Below are 21302 nucleotides of genomic sequence, written 5' to 3' on the forward strand. Positions count from 1 at the left end.
TAATTTAATGGCAATTCAATGCTTCCCTTGTACTAAGTTAGCAGATCTGGCTGGAAATATTTTAAAAACTTGTTTTCTGTTACCTTTTTCTATGTGTTGAAGTTTTTTTAGAAGAAGGAAGCAATTCTAAAATGTAGGTTATTTATACTTCATTCAGTGTTTCTCATTTGCTTGTTGGTCTAGCTAAATAATCCTTCTCATGTTGTTTGATTCCATTAATACTCCTTTTCAAAGAGAGAACTGGAGAACTGAAAAGTGGAGAGAGATCAGAATATGTATAATTTGTATATATGCTTTCTCCTTCCAACTATTAACTTAAAATAGAATTGGATGCCTTTTATGGATTTGTGTTTTATACCAACAAATCTACAGAAGCAACATTCAAGAAAATACTGAGGAAGATTTTGTGGGGCATATTCCCTGCTCTGTGTATGTAGACCTCAAATGCAATAATGGGGGCTGTTAGGTTGCAAATTATTGACTGTAATGTACACTGCTATCATAAACAGCTCTACATCTAAAATATGTTTCTGTTACAGTGGAGCTCTGTTGTTAATAATTTTTTTTCCCGCTCCCTTACTGTGGGAAAATCCTTGTGTCATAGCCTGCAAAGAATGAAAGTGTGGTTTCCATGAGGGAGTGTATGTGGAAATAATCTGCAGTAAGTTTTGCCATCAAGGTTTCCCTTGTGAAGGGAAAATTTTGTAATTGTCCGTCAATAAATTGATTATTTCCCCTAATACCTGTTTTCTGAATTGCTTTTCTTTGTGTCAGTCTGCCTTGTTGCTCATCAGAGTATTTCATAAGAGTCTACAGGGGTTCTGTTTGTAGATATGATTTGTGCTTCTTTCTTTTCATATTCCTAAATAACTAAAAGACTGATTTTGTGGAAAAAACCATCTTTATAATTTAGGAATAGTTGAGGCTTATTTTATGGTTTTGATGCTTATTTAGAAGTGGGTCTTGTTATTCCTTCAGTTCTCTAAGAAAGAAATTGAATATTGTACAGCATGATGAAATACTAGTAAATTACAATTAAGGAAAAGCATCTGATAGTAGAATGTGTTACTATTTAGCTTACAAAGTACCTAATAATATTTCAATAAGAAAATGAAATTGTCAGAAAGTGAAATTATAAGGTTCTGTGCTCTATTTTTTAGACTATATAAATGGAGGAGAATTGTTTACTCATCTTTCACACAGAGAGAGATTCTCAGAAAATGAGGTGCAAATTTACATTGGAGAAATCGTTTTGGCACTTGAACATCTCCACAAGGTAAAATGACTTTACTCTGGTGCTGCTTTTGAGGACTTACAGCTGTATTCTTTTGGTATCATATAAAGTTAATAAGGAGAGCTATTATTTTAGATAGTTTTAAAATGAAAGTAACTTTGTCTTGCAATGGGACATTAGTTGTATAATTAGAAATAACCCCCAATGAAGTGTCCCTCCTTGTGCACTAGATTAAGGCCACAATTTTTTGCCTGCAGGGTGAAGAGGAATGTTATTGACAAATTATTTGTTCATTTCTAGTAATCCTTGTGAACCAATATATGTCACCAAAACTAATTTGTAGTGAACATGAACAAGTTTTGGGTTGAAATGTTTGGTTTTCCTTGTTTCTACACAACTGAGTCATAGAGTTCTAGCACAGCTGTAGACGTGAAAAGTGTTACAGTTCTCAGAAGTAATAAGCAGATTTGTAGACTATTACAAAGCATGCATGTATGTGTGGTCTATGTCTAGACTGTATAACAGAAGGATCCATTTTCTTAATGAAAGGAGAACTGAGTTTTGCACTCAACAGCAAGTATTTGTTTACTTTTAGATTCAAGGGGTATACAGTATGTCTTTGAAATTTTAAGACATTAATGCACAGTGTAATTTCTAAGATTTTAAATGTAATTTTAGTTATTTCTTCCAGGGCTTTAAAAATTATCTTTTTTGACGTTCAACTTTCATGTGTCAGATTACCTTAATAATGTGAATTTTGGGTTCTTTATATTTAAAAACATTTAGCAATATCTTCTTGATGTGGTGACACTATTTTGAAATACTTTTTCTTATATTCTGTTTGCAGTTGGGGATTATATATCGGGATATAAAACTTGAGAATATTCTCCTTGATTCTGATGGCCATGTGGTGCTGACAGACTTTGGGCTAAGTAAGGAGTTTCTTACTGATGAGGTGAGTATTTGGCTCTCCAGTAAGTGTGGACAGAATTAAGCAAGATGACAAAGTTTTGTTGAAATACTAAGCACATTTAAAAAAGGATGGAAATCCTGCATTCCAGACTCCTACATCATAGAACAAAATCTAGTTGTCTCTGTTACTAGGTTTTGAGCTTTCAATTTATTGGTTTTAGGCCTGCCAGTGTTGTCATAGGTCTTTGTTCTAGTTTCCCCTGAAAAGCTTTCATACTTTCTTCTGCTGCCCTTGACATGAAAAGGGAAAGACCTGCATAAGTCTGAAAAGTCACTTACATTTTCATTTTCAGATGCCTTTTAAAAAAAAACCTTGACTGTGCTAATTCATTGGAATGACTAGGCAAATGGTATGCTATGACTCTTCCTTATGCTAATAATAATTAATGTATTATTATCTTGTCTTTTTCTCATCTCTTTGTGTCACTTTTAATAAGCTTAATTGCAAGCTTTTAGGATAAAAGCTTATTTCTTACTAAGTAAGTACATTGTACCTAACAGCGATCTCTCACTATTGATGTTAGCTGTTAATTATTTGTAAGGTACAGTTCTATCTCCAAATAGGCTTTTTAGATTTCAGAGAGTCAAAAGTGTGCAGGATTTTACTTCTGAGAATTTTTAAATGGATGATTTTTGGGTTTCACATTAGGTTTCACGGGTATTGGAATCTGGGACTGTAGATCTAAAAGTCTTTGTTAGAGGCAGCAGAAGGATTTTCTAAAAATAGATGGCTGGTAGTTTCCTCTAGAATATTTGCATTTCAAATGGAGTGTGGTAGGATTTGGGAGGGACCATTTTAAAAGATATTAAATTTTACTTTCTGAAGCAGGGAAGTAGTAGAGATAATGTCAGTATATTCCTTCTAAGTTACAGCACTAAACCAAGAGGAAGATCAACTGGTATGAGAAAGAGATTAGCAGCAAGATTGGCACAGCAGAGAGTAAGTGCAGAGAGATGCAATTTTCATCAGGAAAGAATGATAGTGAAAGGTGTGGCTAGGGAGAGTGGCACCTGGTAGAGCTGTGAGGAGAGCTGTGCTAGGCACAAGGGACAAAGTCAAGTACTAGTATTACTGCACTGAGGTGTGAGAAAAGGAGCAGTACCCCAGCCTCTGATCCAAAGCTGAATGAAGCCTAAATCTTCACTGTGTTAGCCATGTTAAAATTAATCAGAACCCTCAAGTCTCAAACCTGGTTTTTTAAGAAGCACATCTCATCTGTGCTCACCTCTGACACATCATTTACAAGCAGTGCAAGGAAAGGGGAGGACTGTTTGCTTTATCCACACTCTGAATTTGATTCTTTTTTCTCCAGTCATTAAATAAAGCCATCCTGCTCCTTGGAAATTTAATGTTGGTTCTTCTGACTCTAATCTGTTCTGTTTTCAGTATATACCTTATAAGTGTGTTCATTTAAATATATTTTTTCTTTTATTCTCTTTCACATCTTATATTTGTCTTCCCTGTAAAAAATCTCAACAGTTCTCATGTTTCTTTTAACAAGAAAAGTAATTGCAATTGTGTTGTTTGCTTTCAAAATCTAAGAAATTGTCTGCATTTGACTTAAGTTTTCTTCTGTGCTATTTAATTTAACTACTGAATTTAAACATGATTAAAATGACCTATTTACACATAGAAGTTGACATTTCATATTGTATTTTTTGTAGATAATCGAGCTACTACTAGAGCACTTGAAATTCATTACAATAGATACTTAACTTACATTTCTGAACCAATGTACTTACAGCAGGTAGAATTTGCCTGTGTAGTGCTTTCATGCTCACTAGGGTAACATTTCTGAATAAAATTACAACTGTGTAGGTCAGATAAAGGTGTAGCATTTGCAATTTAGTCAGAGCAGTGTACTTTAATTTCTTTCCCTTTCTTCACATGTTCGTGCCGGTCCACCTGCTTCTTGCAAGACTTTTGCCATTAGAAGTGCATACTTAAGCAAGTGGAGTTTATTCTAGTAACCTTCTCTTTGGATTGATTACCTGACACAAGTTATATTTAGGTTATTAAAAAGGGATAAAAGTTATCATAGTAGAGATGTGTACTATATTTGGAGTTCTTATTAGAGAGAAATACTTCACCATGTATTTATGACGTTTGGATAGTTTTGTAGTTAGTGATGCTTGCTAGAAAACATCATGATTCAGTATTTTCATTATCTCTGCTATAATCTGATGACTGTTAAAGATTTTCATGTACCTGAGCACCTAATGAATCAAACAGGACTACAATAATTGCAGCAGATTGACTGTTCTGCGGTGGAGAGGTGGGGAGCTGCTTTTCCTTAAGCACTTGTTTGAGTGAAGGGAAGCAAATGCCTGTGACTTGTAGGAAAACAAAAACCTATTGATTTCTGCCATGCAGCTACTGAAGCATGTGTGAAGAGTGCATTGTCAAGTGTTCTCTCTGTTTTAGTTATCATGTGAAAATAACATGCGAGAATTAAACATCCCAGTTAAAGCAGTGCAGCTTTAAGAGCTTTAAAGTATTTTATGGTATTGCTTTGCTGAAACCTGAAATTTGTCTTTTACAACTGAATCAACAGTGATTTTGCCTTTGTTTTTCTTTAAAATGAAGCAATGTGCTCTTACTTACATGCAAAAAGAAGAAATAACCTGACTGGAATAAAGTAGTTCAATAAAAAGGAATTTTCACATAGGGTAGGTCAGTATCACAAGGTATGAAAGGTCAGTATTATGCAATTACTTTTGATACAAACTTTATTTAAAAGCTCATGAAGGCCTACAGTTTTACTAGCCTAACCAAATAATGGGATTAGGTAAGAGATTAAGAGATTGAAAGAGATTCAGTATTGCTTTTTATGGCATTTGCATCCTTAACCCTGTGATGAATTTAAGGCTAGTGTATATGGTTTTTAAATCTCAATTGAATTAACAAAATTGGGGTAAAAAATACATCAGGACAAAAGTCCTGATGTTTTCATGCATCTCAGTTTAGTGTTTGTCTAACTGGGTCTCAAAGTACATTTGCATGTGACACTAAATTTAAACTTCTACAGGACTATTTTGTGCATTGCACGAGTGAAATCATTTCAGTGGGGCTTTTTTGTTTGTTTTTTCTTTTTTGTTTTCTCAAGTCTTGTAATACATTTATCTTTAAAAACCCCAGAACTCTCAAGTTGTTGTTTTGTTTTCCATTGTATTTGTGTGTTATCTTTATCTGGTGGACTTGTAGCTTATATCTTTTCAACTATTAATTGTTCTGCTTCTATGCTGGACTTGTTCTGATTTGGTCAATGTCAGTTTAACCTAGTAGTCAGGTCTGGTCTTAATTCTGATGTGTATTGCTAAAGTGCTACTTCATTCTTTAAAAATCTTATTTTAGTATACATGGAGATCTTTCTCTTAAGCAAAATAATATGAACACATGCATTGAATTACTGTGAAAATTATCTGTTTGACCATGCAATTGTTTTTCTTCTTAATGAAATCCAGTAAAGAACACTTTCTTCCAGAGTGTAGTGAAGTGCTCAGTTCTGTATTGGTACTCGTCTTCTGCATTAGCTTAAGTTTTTTTCTGAAGCTTTTGTGTTTACTTAATGAAGTTTAAAAAAATAGATAGTGAATACTGAATGTTGTCAGTCTTCAAATAGTGTGCCTGTGAGCATACAAATGCCTTAATAAAATGGGTAAATAAAAATGGGTATTCAATATGAGGGATGATTGAATTGAAGCCTAAGACAGTTGGGTGCATGTCTGTGTACTTCTATCTGATGTGTAGAATGAATAATTCCTATACATTGTTGTTTCTTCATCTGAAAATCTCTTGATGAGAGTTGAAAATTTAGTTATAACTCAAATGCTTTTCACTATTGAATTTTGTTTTCGTTTATTTGATGATAGAGTGAACATTCTGTTCTGGAAAGAAAAGTAGTATGTATTTTTAAATATTTTAAAGCACATTCCATTGGAGGAAAAGTGATTGGAGGCTAGTCCACTATGGGTTTTGGTAGATGAACTAGGGAGAAATTTGTGCACATTCTTAGTGCAGTTTAAAGGTAGTTCAGAACAGAAGGAAGTGACTACAACTTGACTCACTTAATGCTTTAGGAACTGTAATCTTAACATGAGTAATCTAGTAGATTAGTTATGCATTTAACTCTAAAACACCCTTTATAATTGTCCAATTAAAGTGATAATGTCGTAACATTGCAATTAGACAGTGCATCCTCCAACACTGAGCATGCTCTTGCAAAAATGAGTAAAATTATCTATGCTTTAGATGACTTGCTACGTATGCTTGTGTTTTAGTTAAAGAATTGTTCAGTGATGTCAACATAAGAAACAATTATAAGAAGTAGATTTACATCTCTTCAAAGAGAAAAAAGTCCAGAGTAAACTGAATAGTGAAGTTAGTCCACAGACGTTAACATCAATTATAGATCTGTCTGGATAATTAGTTTTGGAAAAAGAAATGAAATAGTGGCAAAAACTTTTTGCTTTGTTTGGTGTACTTCAGTTGGCTCAGTTTAAATATCCTGAAAATGAATATTAAGAACATATCAAACACTCTAAAGGCACATCACTGAGCTGGACTAATTTAATTGCAAAACCAGGTCGTCAGTAGTCAGTTGACTGTTTGGGCCTTTACTCAAGAGGTTTCCCTTTTCAGTGCTTATCACAATGAAGATTGTTCCTCTGCATTACTGGTCCATGCTGGAAAAGCACAGAGTATAAAGTAGTTTCTCTCCAGATTTTGATGTCAAAATATTAAAGTACTGCTAAGAATTTTTGCAAGACAGATCATGATTTCTTACAATGACTGCTTCAAGGGTGCTGTTTTCTTATTGTAATATACCACTAAAAAAAAAAAAAGCTGTTTTGAGGGGAAGCACCATCTGTGTTAAGTAGTCTGTTATCCAGTCTTCTATTGGATATTAGGTTGCTAGTCAACTCAGAAAAATTCTCATTCTGTTTTTGAAGGGAAAACAAGTAATTTTCTGAGGGCAAGCACTCCCATTGTCATGAATCCATTTTTGTCATACATTTTTTTCTTTTGAATAACTGTGAATACCTTACTTCCATGAAACTTAGTCAGCCAGGTGAAAAACTTTGTAAAACTTAAGTGACCATAGATTCACAGACAAATGTAAATGAATTTAGAACCAGATGGATTGCATTGGAGCAAAATTGTCCACTCCTTTACCTATTACATCTGGTTCTCTCTGAAACTATAGATGTTTAAATGACATGTTCTATATGATTTTCTTCATTAAAGGAAAAAATTAACTATTGAAGGCTTGTAGTAATACCTAGCAGAATTCTTCCCAGAATTAGTACTCTTCCATATCTTACAATTTTGCTTATGTTTGAAGAAATATGAGTTTTCAGGTTTTGGTTTGTATGCTGTTCTTTCTTGATACTACTGCCTCTCACTTCTCAAAAAAAACCCAATGATTTTGAGAAGAACTTAGTTCCAGATGTTTATCCAAGTTGAGAGAGGTACATACTTGCATTCCTCCCAGACAATAATTTGTTTCTGGTTTTTTTTTTTCTTGTCTGCAGAATTGAGACTTTTTTTTTTCTTTACTCTTAGTTGTTTGCTTTAAAATCCATTTTCAGCAACTGGTTTAAATAATTGCTTGTAGACTTGCAATTGCACTGCACTGTGAAAGCAAACACAGGTATTGTAAAAGTCTGTGAAAAGAGTTCTTGAATCTCCACTTGACATTAGATGTGGCCTTCTCTTGGCTTTTGTTCCTGGGTCACAGAGGTAGATGTCGCAGATTTCTTGCTTAATGCAGGTCAAGGTTTAGCTGCCCTTGCTGTCCCCTTTAATTGCCTGTTCTGATGGCATCTGCTGGCAGGCAAATCTCATTCTTGCTTGAAAAATTCAGTAGCATTGTTCCATGTGTGTTTTGGACGCAGAAATCATTAGTCTAGCTGTGGCAAGAGGCATAGTAACCAATATGGTATTTTGGCTTAACTGGCTTCTTCCAGTTGGAACAGCCACCAGGATAGGATGTTCAGTTAATTGCCCTATCCTTTTAAAAAAATTCTTCCTGTGATGCCATTGCAAACTCTAGTGGACCTTGATCTGCCCTATTGCAACCATTCTTGCCCTCGTCTATAAACTTTCATTTTTATGTTACAGTCTTCATTGTGATTTTGTTATATGTAGCAGAGCAGTCTAAGCAGTGTACCACTGAACTGCTTTTTGCCTGTCTTTGACCTTTGCAGGAGACAAATGAGGAATAACATATTTTTGGTTGTGAATAGAAGTTTATGGCTACAGAAGCAACAGTTTTCAGCTGATAGACTCTTTGGTTGAAGTAATACTTTCTAGTGTAGACAGCTTAATTATTCAGTGTTAAATCTGGATATTATCACCAATAAGTTTCCCAAAATAATTGAAACTTAAAAAAAAAGGTGAATAAAAAGAAGAAACCAGTCAGTATGGCAAGGACCTTGTTAAGGCAAGATTTCTGCCCCTTCCCCCCTACCCCAATTTTAAACATATATCACATCTTTGAACTGTGAGAGGTCTCTCTGCCAATTTTCATGTCTTCCTGAATTAAGACTGTAATTATTGTTATTCTGGGCTATTAAATGACAGTGAAAGATGTCACAGGTATAATTTCTATGGAAATTAGTTTTTTTCCTTGGTGCATTTTTATTTTTGAGGTAAATATGAAGTAGGATCACCTCTAAGGCTTGCTGAAGGTACAGGTCCTATTTCTGCCATGAATTCAGGCTTTTCAGTCTTTACGTGTGATTTTCCTGAAATGCAAAATCCATTCAGCAGGGCAGCTTGTTAGAACAACCCCTGCTATATGGCCTTTACATATTGCAACTAATTTTCAGTTATGATAGTGTTCTTTTGATTGATCCTATGGTCCTGGTTTTCTTTTTAAGCTTACCAAGGGAGCTCTGATACTTGATCAGTAGCTTGCGGCCAGTTTGCTGACAGCTAGTAAATGAGATATTCTATGTGGTACTGCTGAACTCTTCAACTACCTAAATTCTTCAGTCCTGTAAGCTGTTCCTGGAGGAACTGTGGTTCTGGGCTAGGTTCTTCCTGCTTTGTCAGGAAGCAGCAGAATGGGGAGACTGCTCCCTGCATTAGTGTGAGCCAAAGGTGACCACAACAAGTATGGATCTATGTGCTCACTGACCCGTGGTGCAAGAAGATCAGAAGAAGTTTAGTGCCAGAAGAACAGGCTTGGGCAACAGTCCAGTGGTTATCAGAAAAATTTGTTGTGAGGAGAGAGGCTTGAGGACAAGTCAGGATTTGAGTTTGACGGATCGGCATCAGTGAGATACCCCGTCAAGTACAGACTTACCTACAGCACAGCTGATGCAGGAGCCTGAGGAAGAGGCCCTTGATGAGCTTCTACACAGGTCACTCAGCTGCATTTTGTCAGAGTTGGTCTAAAGCAGAGATGCCTTAACTCCTAGGATTGGTGAAAGAGGTTGTGGAGCCTGTTGATAAGCTCAGGGCCCTGACATTGGGAAAGTTTTCACTATTTATGCTTGGAGCAAAGCTGTAAGTTATGACTTTCAGGACTGATTGCATACACTCACACCTGTACGAAAAAGGAGCAATGATAACTGATTTCTGTATTCTAGAAATGTTGGTGTGTCTTTTCTTTCTAATGGGTGCTGTTCAAAACACTACTGATAGAGCCCAGAGAGGCTGTAATTGATGCAGGCTGGAACTTTGAAGTAGCTGGCAACTTTGAGCAGTTGCAAGACTTAATAACTCTCAGAGCTACCCTTGCATATGTTGTAAAAAATAAGAAATTGAATTTGTATTATTGTAAGCTAGGATGTCCTCTAAAGGACACATCCTTTTGTGGCAGTAGTGACTGTTTCTCCATCAGTCAGGCCGTTCCTGTAGACATGGTGAATGTGATTAGTCTCTCCAGCAAAATGGAGTTTGATCCTTTGGGTTTTTGTTGATGTTAATGTGCTTTTTTTTTTTTATTTGTTGAAGGAGGTCATTAGATAACTGAAAGCATAAGACCTCTCTGTCTTTAAGGAGAAATGCTTTCTACATTTTCAGGTGGTTTCAAAGACAAAAATATTCTTAAGCTCAAGTATTTGCAAGATGTTCATGTTCAGTGAGCATTCACCTGTAGGTAATCCAAGTTCAGTTGTTTTTTAACAATATCTTTTTTTGTCTTACATCTCATAACATGGAAGTGTTAATAATGTGGCTTTTAGAATTTGGATTTGTGTTATAAACTTGAATGAAATGTAAATTTGGAGTGTGTACAAAGTAAGACTTGGCTGTGGTTTAAAAATGAATGTTGAAAAACAGCTTACAGTGGCATTTTGTGACAGAATCAGAGTGGATTGCTGGAAGTCATCTTGCCCCATTCTTTGCACAAATACAGTCACCTAGAGCTGGTTGCCCAGAAGAGGCCTTTTGAACATCTCCAAGGAGGGATACTCCACAACCTTCATGGCCATCCTGAGAGACACTGCTCAGTCACAGTTTAAAAAGTGTTTCCTCCTCTGGTCCTGTCAGAGGAGGAATTTTTTGCATGCTTTCTTCAGGCATTTTTGTACATTGATGAAATCTCCCGGAACTGTCAGGTTTACCTCTTCAGGTGAAACAGTCCCAGCTTTATCAGCCTTTTCTCATAGGTTCCCTTAATCATATTTATGGTTCTTTGCTGGATGCTCTCTGCTATATCCATGTCTCTCATGTACCGAGGAGACCAGAAAATGACAGAAAATGAAACTGTTACTGGAGATAACATTCTTTGAAAATTGTTGTAAACCCACGTGTAGTGCGTGACAGCAGGAACTATTAGTGACTTCCGGGAAGAGGCATATTTAACAGAGACAGATTTACCTAGGTGTGCCTAAAGCAACTTCATACTCTAAAACCTCAGTTTAAGTAACAGCTAGATGTAATTGATGAAGCTTGTAACTTAATAAACCACAGCATAAACAAAGGTTTCTAACAAAGAAGTATCTGGATTTTGACTTCAGCTGTTTTGAAGTCAGAACATTCTACAGCGTCTTATGAAGGTGAATCTGTGTCAATCTATAGTTGAAGTCAGAGTGCTTTCCTTTCAGACAGTTGTCTTGGTATCTCACTTTGGCTGCATTATCTTTACTCTTTGGAGAGGTAGCAAGTGAAAAGAGCAGTTTCTTTCTGTGTTTCCACTCCCCTTCCTTTTCCTTTCCGCCCTTCTTCCTCCCTCCCTCCCTCCTACCCTCCCAGCTGAAGGAAAAAAGAACAGAGATTGAATAGGTTTAGATTCTCTGATGGAGGGTAGGAATTTCTGAGATTTTTCTTTGTTTGTGCTTTCTATCACACTATATTTCTTGAAGATAACAGGTACTAGAAAAGATTATCAAACAGAAACAATAGTTGTGTCAAAAGAAAGTGGAATAATGAAAAGCTCATTATTATATGGTTTTGTCTCAGAAGTTAATATTTCAAGTTAATACCTAAACAAAATGAGGCCTTTTAACTATTCTGAGCTCAGAATTTTACCCCAAAAAACCAGTCACAGTATATGTATTTTAAGAAATACAGTTTAATAATATGCTGCTGGACTGTTTAATTTTTATGCCTTAGGGTAGCACAGAGCACTATTTTTACTTTTAGAAGCTTCTTCTCATTAGTGTAGTCTCTTATATAGCACCTGTTTTAAACTCCAAACCTGAATCTACAAATGTAAAACCTGACTTTTGAAATATTTGCTTTTTTGAACACTCTTCTTTAAAGGACCTATCAGGATCTCTCCCCAAAATGCTAGAAGCATGAAGGATAAGGGAGGAACAATGTTGCATGGCCCAAACACATGTGCTTTCGTCATTAGCAAGGTACAGCATGACCTCATGTTGACCTCAAAGGTAAATGGCTACCAGGGAACAATTATACATGCCTGTGAAAGCAGCTTAGTTTTGAACAAGAGAATAATTCAGTGTATAGAATAAAATTAAATTTACAACACTGTCTGCCTTTCCCCTTCTCTGTCTTGTCTCTCTCCAAGTCTCTTCTTGAGAGAATGTTGTTTCTTATATATGTGTTTGTTGCGAGAGAAAACAACTTTTCTAGAGGTCATAATGAATTCCTAAATATGGGGAACTCAAAGGATCTTGTATCCAATTTAGTCAAATTATACATCTTACAAGTAATTCCCTTTTTAATGAAAAGTTTCATTTGTTATCTAGAGTATTGGTATTGCAGCCTTCAAAATGTATATCTGTGTTAGTTGGGGAATCTTGCCAAGTTCTGAAACGTGTAGATCATTCAGACTTATGGGAGAGTTTTTCTAAATATTAGTAGATTAATTTTTGTGTGCTTATCTTAGACTGCAACACAAACTTATGACATTTTATTTTTTCATAGAAGACTTAATATTCTGTAGCATTATGTGATACGTCACTACAAATGATGGAATATTATTTAGCTAGCAGTTCTGAGCTATTTGGAGAAGAATTGCTGCCAGCATCTCGGAACTGTTAGCCGTATCTATCCCATATTATTTGTATAATATAATTGTTTGATGTAATTCTTTTTTTCCTAGAATGAGAGAGCATATTCCTTCTGTGGAACAATAGAATATATGGCTCCAGATATTGTAAGAGGGGGAGACACAGGACATGATAAGGTATGTTTTAAGTTTATTACTGAAAATAAACTAATTCTTCAGTCAGCATATTGCTCATCTTGAGGGGTTTTTGTAAAATATGACATGTTATTTATGTATGTGTTATTTAAGGTTGTCCTAAGATAGATTGTTTCCTGTGTCTTCAATTGTGTGTTGATGTATTTTCCTCTTCTGATCTGAAGTAAAAGGCATATTTATAAAGATATTGAGGCTTATTTGTGTTCTGTTCAAAATTTGTTCTAAATATGCTATGGGAGAATAAACTTAGTTAATGCTTTTTTGCCTTTGCATAAAAACTAGTTCAGAGTGGAAAATGGTTTGTGGCTAATTCTGATATACATTTTAAACTGGATATTACAGAAATCTATTGTATTTATTGAGGTATGGGATAGGTCACTAATGTTATAAGTATTCTCATATTGTAAAATTGTGTGACTTGTGACTCAAGTTTTATTGCACAATAAAGTGTCAGTAAGTGATAGAAAAGATCAAGACAGCAATAATTAACAGATGATTTTTGAAACCAAAAAACCTACTCCAAAATAATTCTGCAGTATTCCTAGGTAACTGATTGCTCATTATAATGGGAAGTTTTGGAGACTGTTTGATCTCTGTGGTTTTTTGCTGTAGACTGAGTTGAGTTGTCTTTGTTGTGGATCGTGGAATGTTGTTGATTGTGGTTCCTTTTATAGCAGCCCTGTGTAAGAACTGGAAGAGTCTGACTTTTGCCTGAGAAAGTTCTTGTTTTTCCTTCTCTGTGGATTCTGTGTCTCTTTTGGTCTGAGTTTACCTTCAGTTAGGGAGCACTGTAGTGGGCACAGCTGGGATCTGGCAGTTTGAAGTAGAGCAAAATAACCTTTCTGATTATTCTACTACACATAAAATAGAGTGTGCTTTTTCTTTTCACTTAGTCATTGTCTCACACCTACCTTGAATTCCACTATAACCTCTTTGTCTTTTTCTACTGTACTGCTTGCCCAGTTGCTATTAAAAATGGAATTTAAAAAACTTACAAATTGGAACTCTTTCCTGCACTCTCTTAGTTTAGTCATGCCACCTCCAGAGCATCTCTGCAATTTCTCAGTCACCTTGAATTATGATTCTGGCTTCTCAGAGCTTAAAAATTCAGTCTTGTTGCTGACTTAAAGAGGAAACTCTGTTCTGTTATCTTTGGTTCTGTCTGATACTTTCATCAGATGTCGTGCAGAGTCATACAGAATTCTATAAGGAGTAGCTTCTCTGTTTGATGGCAACTGTTTTCTGATCAACGGGGAGATATTGCAGTTATGTGTGTTATGTATGTTATGTTAGTTGTTTACACCACACATTCAGTACCTTACCATTGGCAATGTCATGTAGGGTAATTTTAGAAGATTTTTAGTGTATTTCATACCTACTGCATATCTAACAACTCAAAGACCTTAAAAAAAAGAAAACGAGATGGCTTTAGTATGCTGTGCTCTCATTAATCAATATTTATCATCTATAATCTCTTCTAGACGATTGCAGTGTTTGTCATAAGGACTTGCTCTAGTATTTCAGTATTTATTTTTTTTAAGTTGGATTTCTGATTCTGCAGATCCTCCTTTTCTTTTGGAAAAACACATGCCAACAAAGAAATTCTTTGGTATTTTCTCTGAGAATTATTTATTTGCAAAGATAATCAGTAACAGTACAGAAACTTCAGCAGGTAGTTCTTTTAGATACTCTTGGCTTAATATATAAGACATCAGATTCTGTGTATTTTGAAGTAAATCCAAGTAAAATATGTGGACAAATTGTTAGGATTTCACTAGTTGTCTTCCTGTATTGTATTAATATTGCCAATGTAAGTAAAGCAGAAGTTTCATTCATTTTCAGATTGTCCTTCATGGCAGAGTGTTGGAACAAGGTGGAATTTAAGGTCCGTTCCAATCCAAACCATTCTATGATTTCATAGCATTTTCAGGTGCCTGGATTAACTATGGACTGTGATCTTAAATTTTCCTTTTTAATATTCCTTAATTTCGTTCTCAAGCTCATAAAACTTCAAGTTCCACGGCTTCTTAGCAAGCCTTAGGTTCCTCTGTTATTTTGAGTGTGTATTAGAATTCATATCACATCACAGTGGTAAAAATCAAAATTAATTCTGTTGGGAAAACAAAAGAAAATTTAGTAGTTAGTAGAAAGCTTGAGAAATTAGTTGAAGAAGCTAAATGGAGAGACTTCAGTATAAAATTAATTTATCACAGAAAATACCTTCAGTCAGTACCACAGTTGTTTATGCTTCATTGTATCCCATTTTGCCTTTGTGTTTGTATATAGGTAGGTTCTTCCTATGCTAGTTGCTTTCTATGTGGGTTGTTCTGTTCCTTCTTTTGTTAACAATTTTCCTTCAGTGTATCATAACATACATAATTACTGTTGTTCTCTAGGCTGTTGATTGGTGGAGTGTTGGTGTTCTTATGTATGAATTATTAACTGGAGCATCACCATTTACAGTCGATGGAGAGAAGAATTCCCAAGCAGAGATTTCTAGGTAAGATTCAAAGCAGTGAAGTATATGTGCTTGCTAACAGATGATTCTTATGCCATAATATATGTTTTGTGAGAGTTTGTTAATTTAAAATTTAGGAAGAAAGTGCTGCCATGGTAACATTTTGTGTGCTCTAGTTCTGTTCACTGGAATGACATTGGAAAGTAGATAGCTTTTATTAGCTAGTAGAATTGACTTTACAAAAGGCCTGTTTTGTTTAAACTACAGCGGAGCCACAGCCTTGTAGATACTTAGCCCTGTTGCATGTTTACCGTTGAAAAGGAACTCAAATGAAATACCAAAGTATATGTAAATAGAATTATCACATTCCAGATCTTAATACATTAGAGATATCTTTAGCTAGTGATACTTTATCAGCTCTTGCTAGGTTGTTCTGGCAGGCTGCACATTTAAAGTGTCAGAATGTACCCTACTCCCACCTTTTTCTTACAAATTATGTTAATTTTATTAGTGTGTAGCATGAAACAAAGATTTTCTAGCCCATTTGCATATCTGAGGAGAAATGGATGTGATACTTACAGAAATGAAATAAACTATACCATTCTTATCTTTTGCATATAAACTTGTTGTTACATTCAGTAATCTCTTACTGAACACTTTAAAGGTTTGTTTTCAGTACCTGTGTAAAAGCACTGGAGCATTTTTAAAAGACAAAGCAATAAGCTTCTCCAAAGCATGTTACTGAAATCTCCCCCAAAACAAAAATTTCCTTTTACTGGATTTCTTCCTATTGGAGCAGGAAGTTGAGGTCTTAAATTGCTCAAATTTCTAACTGCTGTCAAAATGAGCTTGTAAGTCCAGTCCCCAAACTAAGAATAGTCTTGCTTCTCTTGGAAGGTATTGTCCTGGTTCTGACCCTCACCTGAAATCACTTGATATTTAAAGTTGTAATGGATGGTAGAATATACCTCGATTGTTTAGAGAATTTATTTTACTTATCTTATAAATTCAGGCAATTTCTTCTGAGATCAAAGCCTGTTTATTGGTTTTTACTTCTCTACCACAGCAAACAGGAAACTTGGACGGTCAGTAGAAAAAATACAGGGGAGGGAGGAGTCCATTAATGAAAGAAAATTCAGAACTTCACCTGCTTGGTTATTATATTGCAGTTAAAACTTCAGTTATCTCTTTCTGCCCTATTTAAGGTTAGAAGTTTGCTTGACTGATTACTTATGCCATGGCTGAATTTGGTAATTTTGATTCCCAAGATTTACTAGCTGGGACTCTGAAAGGGTAACAATTTTTTTTTTTTTTTTTAGAGAGAGCCTTAAACTGAACTTTACAGATATTGTTTCCCAAAAAATGGGAAACTTTTTAGTTGTGTATTCTACAGGACTTGACTTTATATTGGTAGGCACTTTGGTGCTTTTTAAGATAATAATATTTCTGATAGTTTGAATGACTACATGGTTGTTAACATCTGTGCTCTGACAGCTAATTACTTTCTTTAGTTGTGGCAAGTTTACTGTGTTGCTCTTCAGTCTGTGTTCTGGTGGATGTTTATGCTATGCATTTACAGACAGTCCTATGGTATTTCAGTTTTTATTTTGATAAATTTAGAAGCTAAATTCTTACAGTTTCCTATAGTGAAGATGTTCCCTAGTCTTCCTGTTTCCTGAAAAAGCCTTTTCTTAACTTAGCTTCTGTTGTTCTTTCTTACATATGGGCAATTTATTCATGTTGATGCTTCAAGCAGATCTTGGTTAACGGAAGGGATAATTTACCATCTGAACAAAAAAATACTTCTTCCTTTTTCTTGGGTTCCTCTTGTTGATGCCAGTGCTGGTCTGATAGATCTAACTCCTTCTGTCACTTTCAACTGATGACTCTCTGGTTTGTAGTTCTTCCTCCCAGCTATATAGCTGAAATCTTCTTATTCCCAGTTATGTGATTGCATTTCAGACTAGATTTCATCTCTTTTGTGTTACTCCTATACTCATAAGACACAGTGGTTTATAAATCCTTTCCACTGATAGTAATTTCTTTTTTGGATCATTTCAGTGTTATGTGTCTGCAGTTTATGTCATGAATGTTATGATCCTTTTAAGAACATGTGAGAGCATTGCTGCTACCCTGGCTGCTGCACTGGGCTGTGTGGAACTTTCTGGGCTATGGTGACTGCTGCATGCCTTGGGAGAACAGGAGTGTGTTTGGAGCTTTGCCTGAGGGCAGGGAAGAGCAGGCAAACAGAAACCAAATAGTAACAGCTGCCCCGATAATGAAATAACTGGCACAGAGATAGGAGTTGGTACAAACTTCTTTCTTGATAGCAAGGTTGTTCGAACCAGAAATTACATGGGTTAACCTAAATATGCTTAAACTTGCCAATTGCAGCAGACTTTGGGAGCAAGTAAAAAAATGAATTCTCTATCTGTTGAAAGCATGGTTGTGTTTTTCTGAATTTAGGGGGAAAAAAGGTCGTCTTTTAAATGGATCCAGGTCCTTCTTTTATTTTACCTAGGTAGGAAGTAATCTTAGATATTTTTAGATAATTTTACTCCCTCATGTGGCACAATGGTTTTGTGGTGTTAAATTTGAGAATGAAACTTTGTTCTAAAATATCTCTCCAAGGGAGAGTTCTATTCTTGTGCTGGAAACAGTGTATATTTTCTTTTTTTTTTTCCTCTTTCTGATGAGAAATTGTGTTGTTCTTCTATAATAATCTTTTGGCAACACTGTAGACTTCTTTCATGGAAAATGCAAGTTAAGTAAGTGCAAATGCTGCGTTTTATCACTCTCTGAAGGCTTCTTATTCACATGCTTTGTGTATGGGCTACTAAACTCAATTAAATAAAAAAAAGTCACATAACTTCTCCAATATCTCTCCTTTTCTAGTGTGCCCTCTCCCCTTTCTTTTCCCTTGTTCCTGAATTTTCCTTTCATTTTTGAGAATTCTGAACTTATTACTGCTGCAGAGCCAGAGATAAGAGCCATCCTGCAAAAGCATAGGCAAGGGCTGGGACTGACCACACAGCCAGTATTTTCACTTTGACTACGAGTAGTTTGTAGTGCTGAATTGAAAGACAGACAAATCCATTTTAGGGAGCTGACTTTTGAGGGTCCTGTCATGTAGAGGATATAAAATGAGCAGGAAAGTTTTGGAGTGCTAGCTTTACTAGTTAGTACTAGCACTAACTGCAACTGTGCAGCATTTTAAAAAAATCTTACCAGCTTTAGGATTATGAATAGATAGAAACATTTTTAAAATGCATAGATTCATCTATAAAATAATCTATAGAAGCATATGATGCCATATTAGCATACTAACACCAGTGGCAGCCTGTGGTCTTTGACATAGTTGGTTAAACTTTATTTAAACTTCATGGAGGACAGCTGAAATCTGGCAGTCTGTTGGATGCTGTGGAGATACTTCATCCATGATCCTGCAAAAAACCTTTTCTTCATAGAGCTGTTGGGAAGACACCTAACAGCTGTGTACTGGGATGCCCTTCTTTATTGATTTCCTTCTTAAATCAGTGACTCACTCTAGTGATTGCTAGATCTTTTAAAGGATGGAACAGTCATTAAATCCAACTTCTAATTTGCATGATTTCTTCTAGGTATTTGTCCTAGAGCTTTTAGCTGCCTATCTATAAGGTAAAGCATTTTTATGTTTAGATGCATGTCAGAGTGCATGAGTGAGTTTGCCTATAGATTTGTTCAACCATTCAGTAAAGCAGATGGTTTAAGGAAGTTTTAGGTATTGTAGCACAGTTTCTGACTTGTGTAGAACCAGGGTTATGCATACATATCTGACTGCTCCAAGATGGAACAGAAGAACAAGAGTTCAGTTCAGAACAAGAGGTCACAGGGTCATTCTCAAGTATGAGGGTGAAAACTCTGCTTTAGAAGTCTTGTACATTTGCCCTTTAACAGGGTTACAGCTTGGGGTTGCTTTCTCTTATTCCCTGTACATCCAGATAGATATTTATCTTTTTGATGGTGCTTATAACGTAATGTCTCAATTTAGAGACAAGTTTAGGAGAAAACACTCTGGAACAAGTGGTTTCCCTTAAAAAGGGTTCCAACAATCCCTTTCCACCAATAGGAAATGTATACTAGTGGATGAAAGTGAAAAAGCCTTTTCCAATGGTTATTTGACAGAATTCCCACAAGGCACAGGAAAAAGGTAAATAAATGCTAAAGATAAAACTGTCAGACCTTACCTCCTCTCCCCCCTGCAGTGGAACAAAAACCCAGAATGCCAGGGAAAGAAGAAAAAAACCAAAACACAAAAACCTACCACATGGTAGGTAGAAGATAGTGGCTCCTCTCTCAGGGGAAAAAGCCCAGAAAACTGAACAGGAGATTCAAACAGCAGTTTGGGCAAATAGATGAGAAGTCTTTGATGTTGGTCCCTTCTTCACAGCAGATGAAGCAGGTGGGGCTGGTGTGCTCTCTCTCACCAGCTCTGCTTTTTCTGTAGGGCCAGGATGGAGCGTCCCCTCTACTCCTGCTGGTCCTGACCAACTCCTGTCTTGCAGATCCCTTTTTCTCTGGTCTCACAATTAAACTGTCCAGTTTATGAAAGAAAAGTTGCTGAAGGATTGCTACTGCAGCTTCTCCAAGGCAGGGAAAAGGGGAAAAAAACTTCTTGCCTGGGCTAACAAAAAAATCAAGCTAGCCAAGCAAAAAACCACTCCCTCAGCAGCCTGGGCACCTGGGGAGTGAGGCTTTGAAAAAAATCTGCCAAGGAGCCCAAGGTTCAACCCCCCATCCTGACCTGCACCTTAAACATACAACACCCATTTTTGGGCATAAAGCAGAGGGTCAGGGAATAGACTGTCATCATAAGACATGCAATTCTCAAGGTACTGTAGAATTAGTTTGGGCATCCCCTTCTCTTCCTTATCATCCATTAGCGTGTCCTTTGCATTATCATATGTGTTCTTGGTCTGTAGTTTTTATGGGGAAAACTCATCATCGGCCAAGTTCCTGAAAAACAATACCAGTGAGGTTGCTCCTAGTTCTGCATACTCTGCCATAGAGTTGGGTAAGATGGAAATGATTCATGTAGAGTTAAACTTCTTGACATATGCAAGGGGAGATCTCTGAGTGTTCAGTACAGCCAGAGTTCTCATCAGCAGGGTAATCTCAGCTTGCCCCAGCTCAGAGGGCTTATACCAGGCCAGGAAAAGCAATAAATACAGCAGAGTATTCCTTCAACTTTCCCAATTGCCACTTGGGGTACTTAATTCTTCCTGCTTGTGTCAGTCACTGTTACTGGATCACTGCCATAAACAATGTGGACAACCCCATAAACATGAAATGTACAAAAGGATGGTAGTGATTGAGAAAAGGAAAGAATTATTAATGCTAAAGGCCATAGCTTCTTTACAGAAGCACACACATTCCAAAAAGGATTTTGGTACATGCAGCTTCCTTCCTCTGAACACTGTATGGGCTACTGTTAGAGCCTTGAGTAACTTTCAGTACAGCACTTCAGTAATGCTGAACTAGTGAAACCAGACTCTCTTCACTTGATCAAGCTGCTTCACAAATTTCTGCTCTCTCACATGTTGATCCAATCTGGTCTTTCTTTTCTGGCAACTTGATTTCCATCCTAATAATTGCAGCTTCACATACTTCAATTCCATGATAATTTTATGTGGTTCCTGGAACTTCTAAAGAAGGTAGCTTTGGTCTTCACTACTTCTGTAATACGGTTCTGTGAACCAATCCAGAGCATCATCAGTGTTTTCCAGTATCAGTCAACCTCAAAAGTATTTTTGAATTAAAGCCACTGGCAATTTATGTGAATCTCCTTGTAATGGAACATGGCAAAATGCTGCCTTTTCTGCAGAGGGTTCTTGGCTGGTCAAGAGCTGGAAGATACTTCTCAATGTAAAACTTACTGTACATCTGTTGGAAATACAGTACAGCAGAGAGGAAACAGTTTAGGAGGTTCCTGAAGTGTGTGGAAGAGAATTTGCTCTAGAATTTGGTTACTAAG

General features: G+C 36.2%; 1 protein-coding gene across 3 annotated transcripts in view; it reads left to right on the plus strand.

Annotated features, from left to right (window-relative positions):
* The window catches only part of RPS6KA5 (ribosomal protein S6 kinase A5), a 70862-nt gene that overhangs the window by 24427 nt on the left and 25133 nt on the right, over positions 1-21302 (plus strand). For 2 of the 3 annotated variants that reach the window (XM_063160118.1, XM_063160120.1), the window contains exons 4-7: positions 1161-1276; positions 2082-2189; positions 12730-12813; positions 15228-15331. In XM_063160118.1, the coding sequence (XP_063016188.1) occupies positions 1161-1276; positions 2082-2189; positions 12730-12813; positions 15228-15331 (412 nt within the window). Of the gene's footprint in view, positions 1-1160; positions 1277-2081; positions 2190-11924; positions 12053-12729; positions 12814-15227; positions 15332-21302 lie in introns of those variants that run through there. The other variant, XM_063160119.1, reaches the window with a different exon arrangement.

The sequence above is a fragment of the Melospiza melodia genome, chromosome 6, assembly GCF_035770615.1.
Source record: "Melospiza melodia melodia isolate bMelMel2 chromosome 6, bMelMel2.pri, whole genome shotgun sequence".
Lineage (NCBI taxonomy): Eukaryota > Metazoa > Chordata > Aves > Passeriformes > Passerellidae > Melospiza > Melospiza melodia.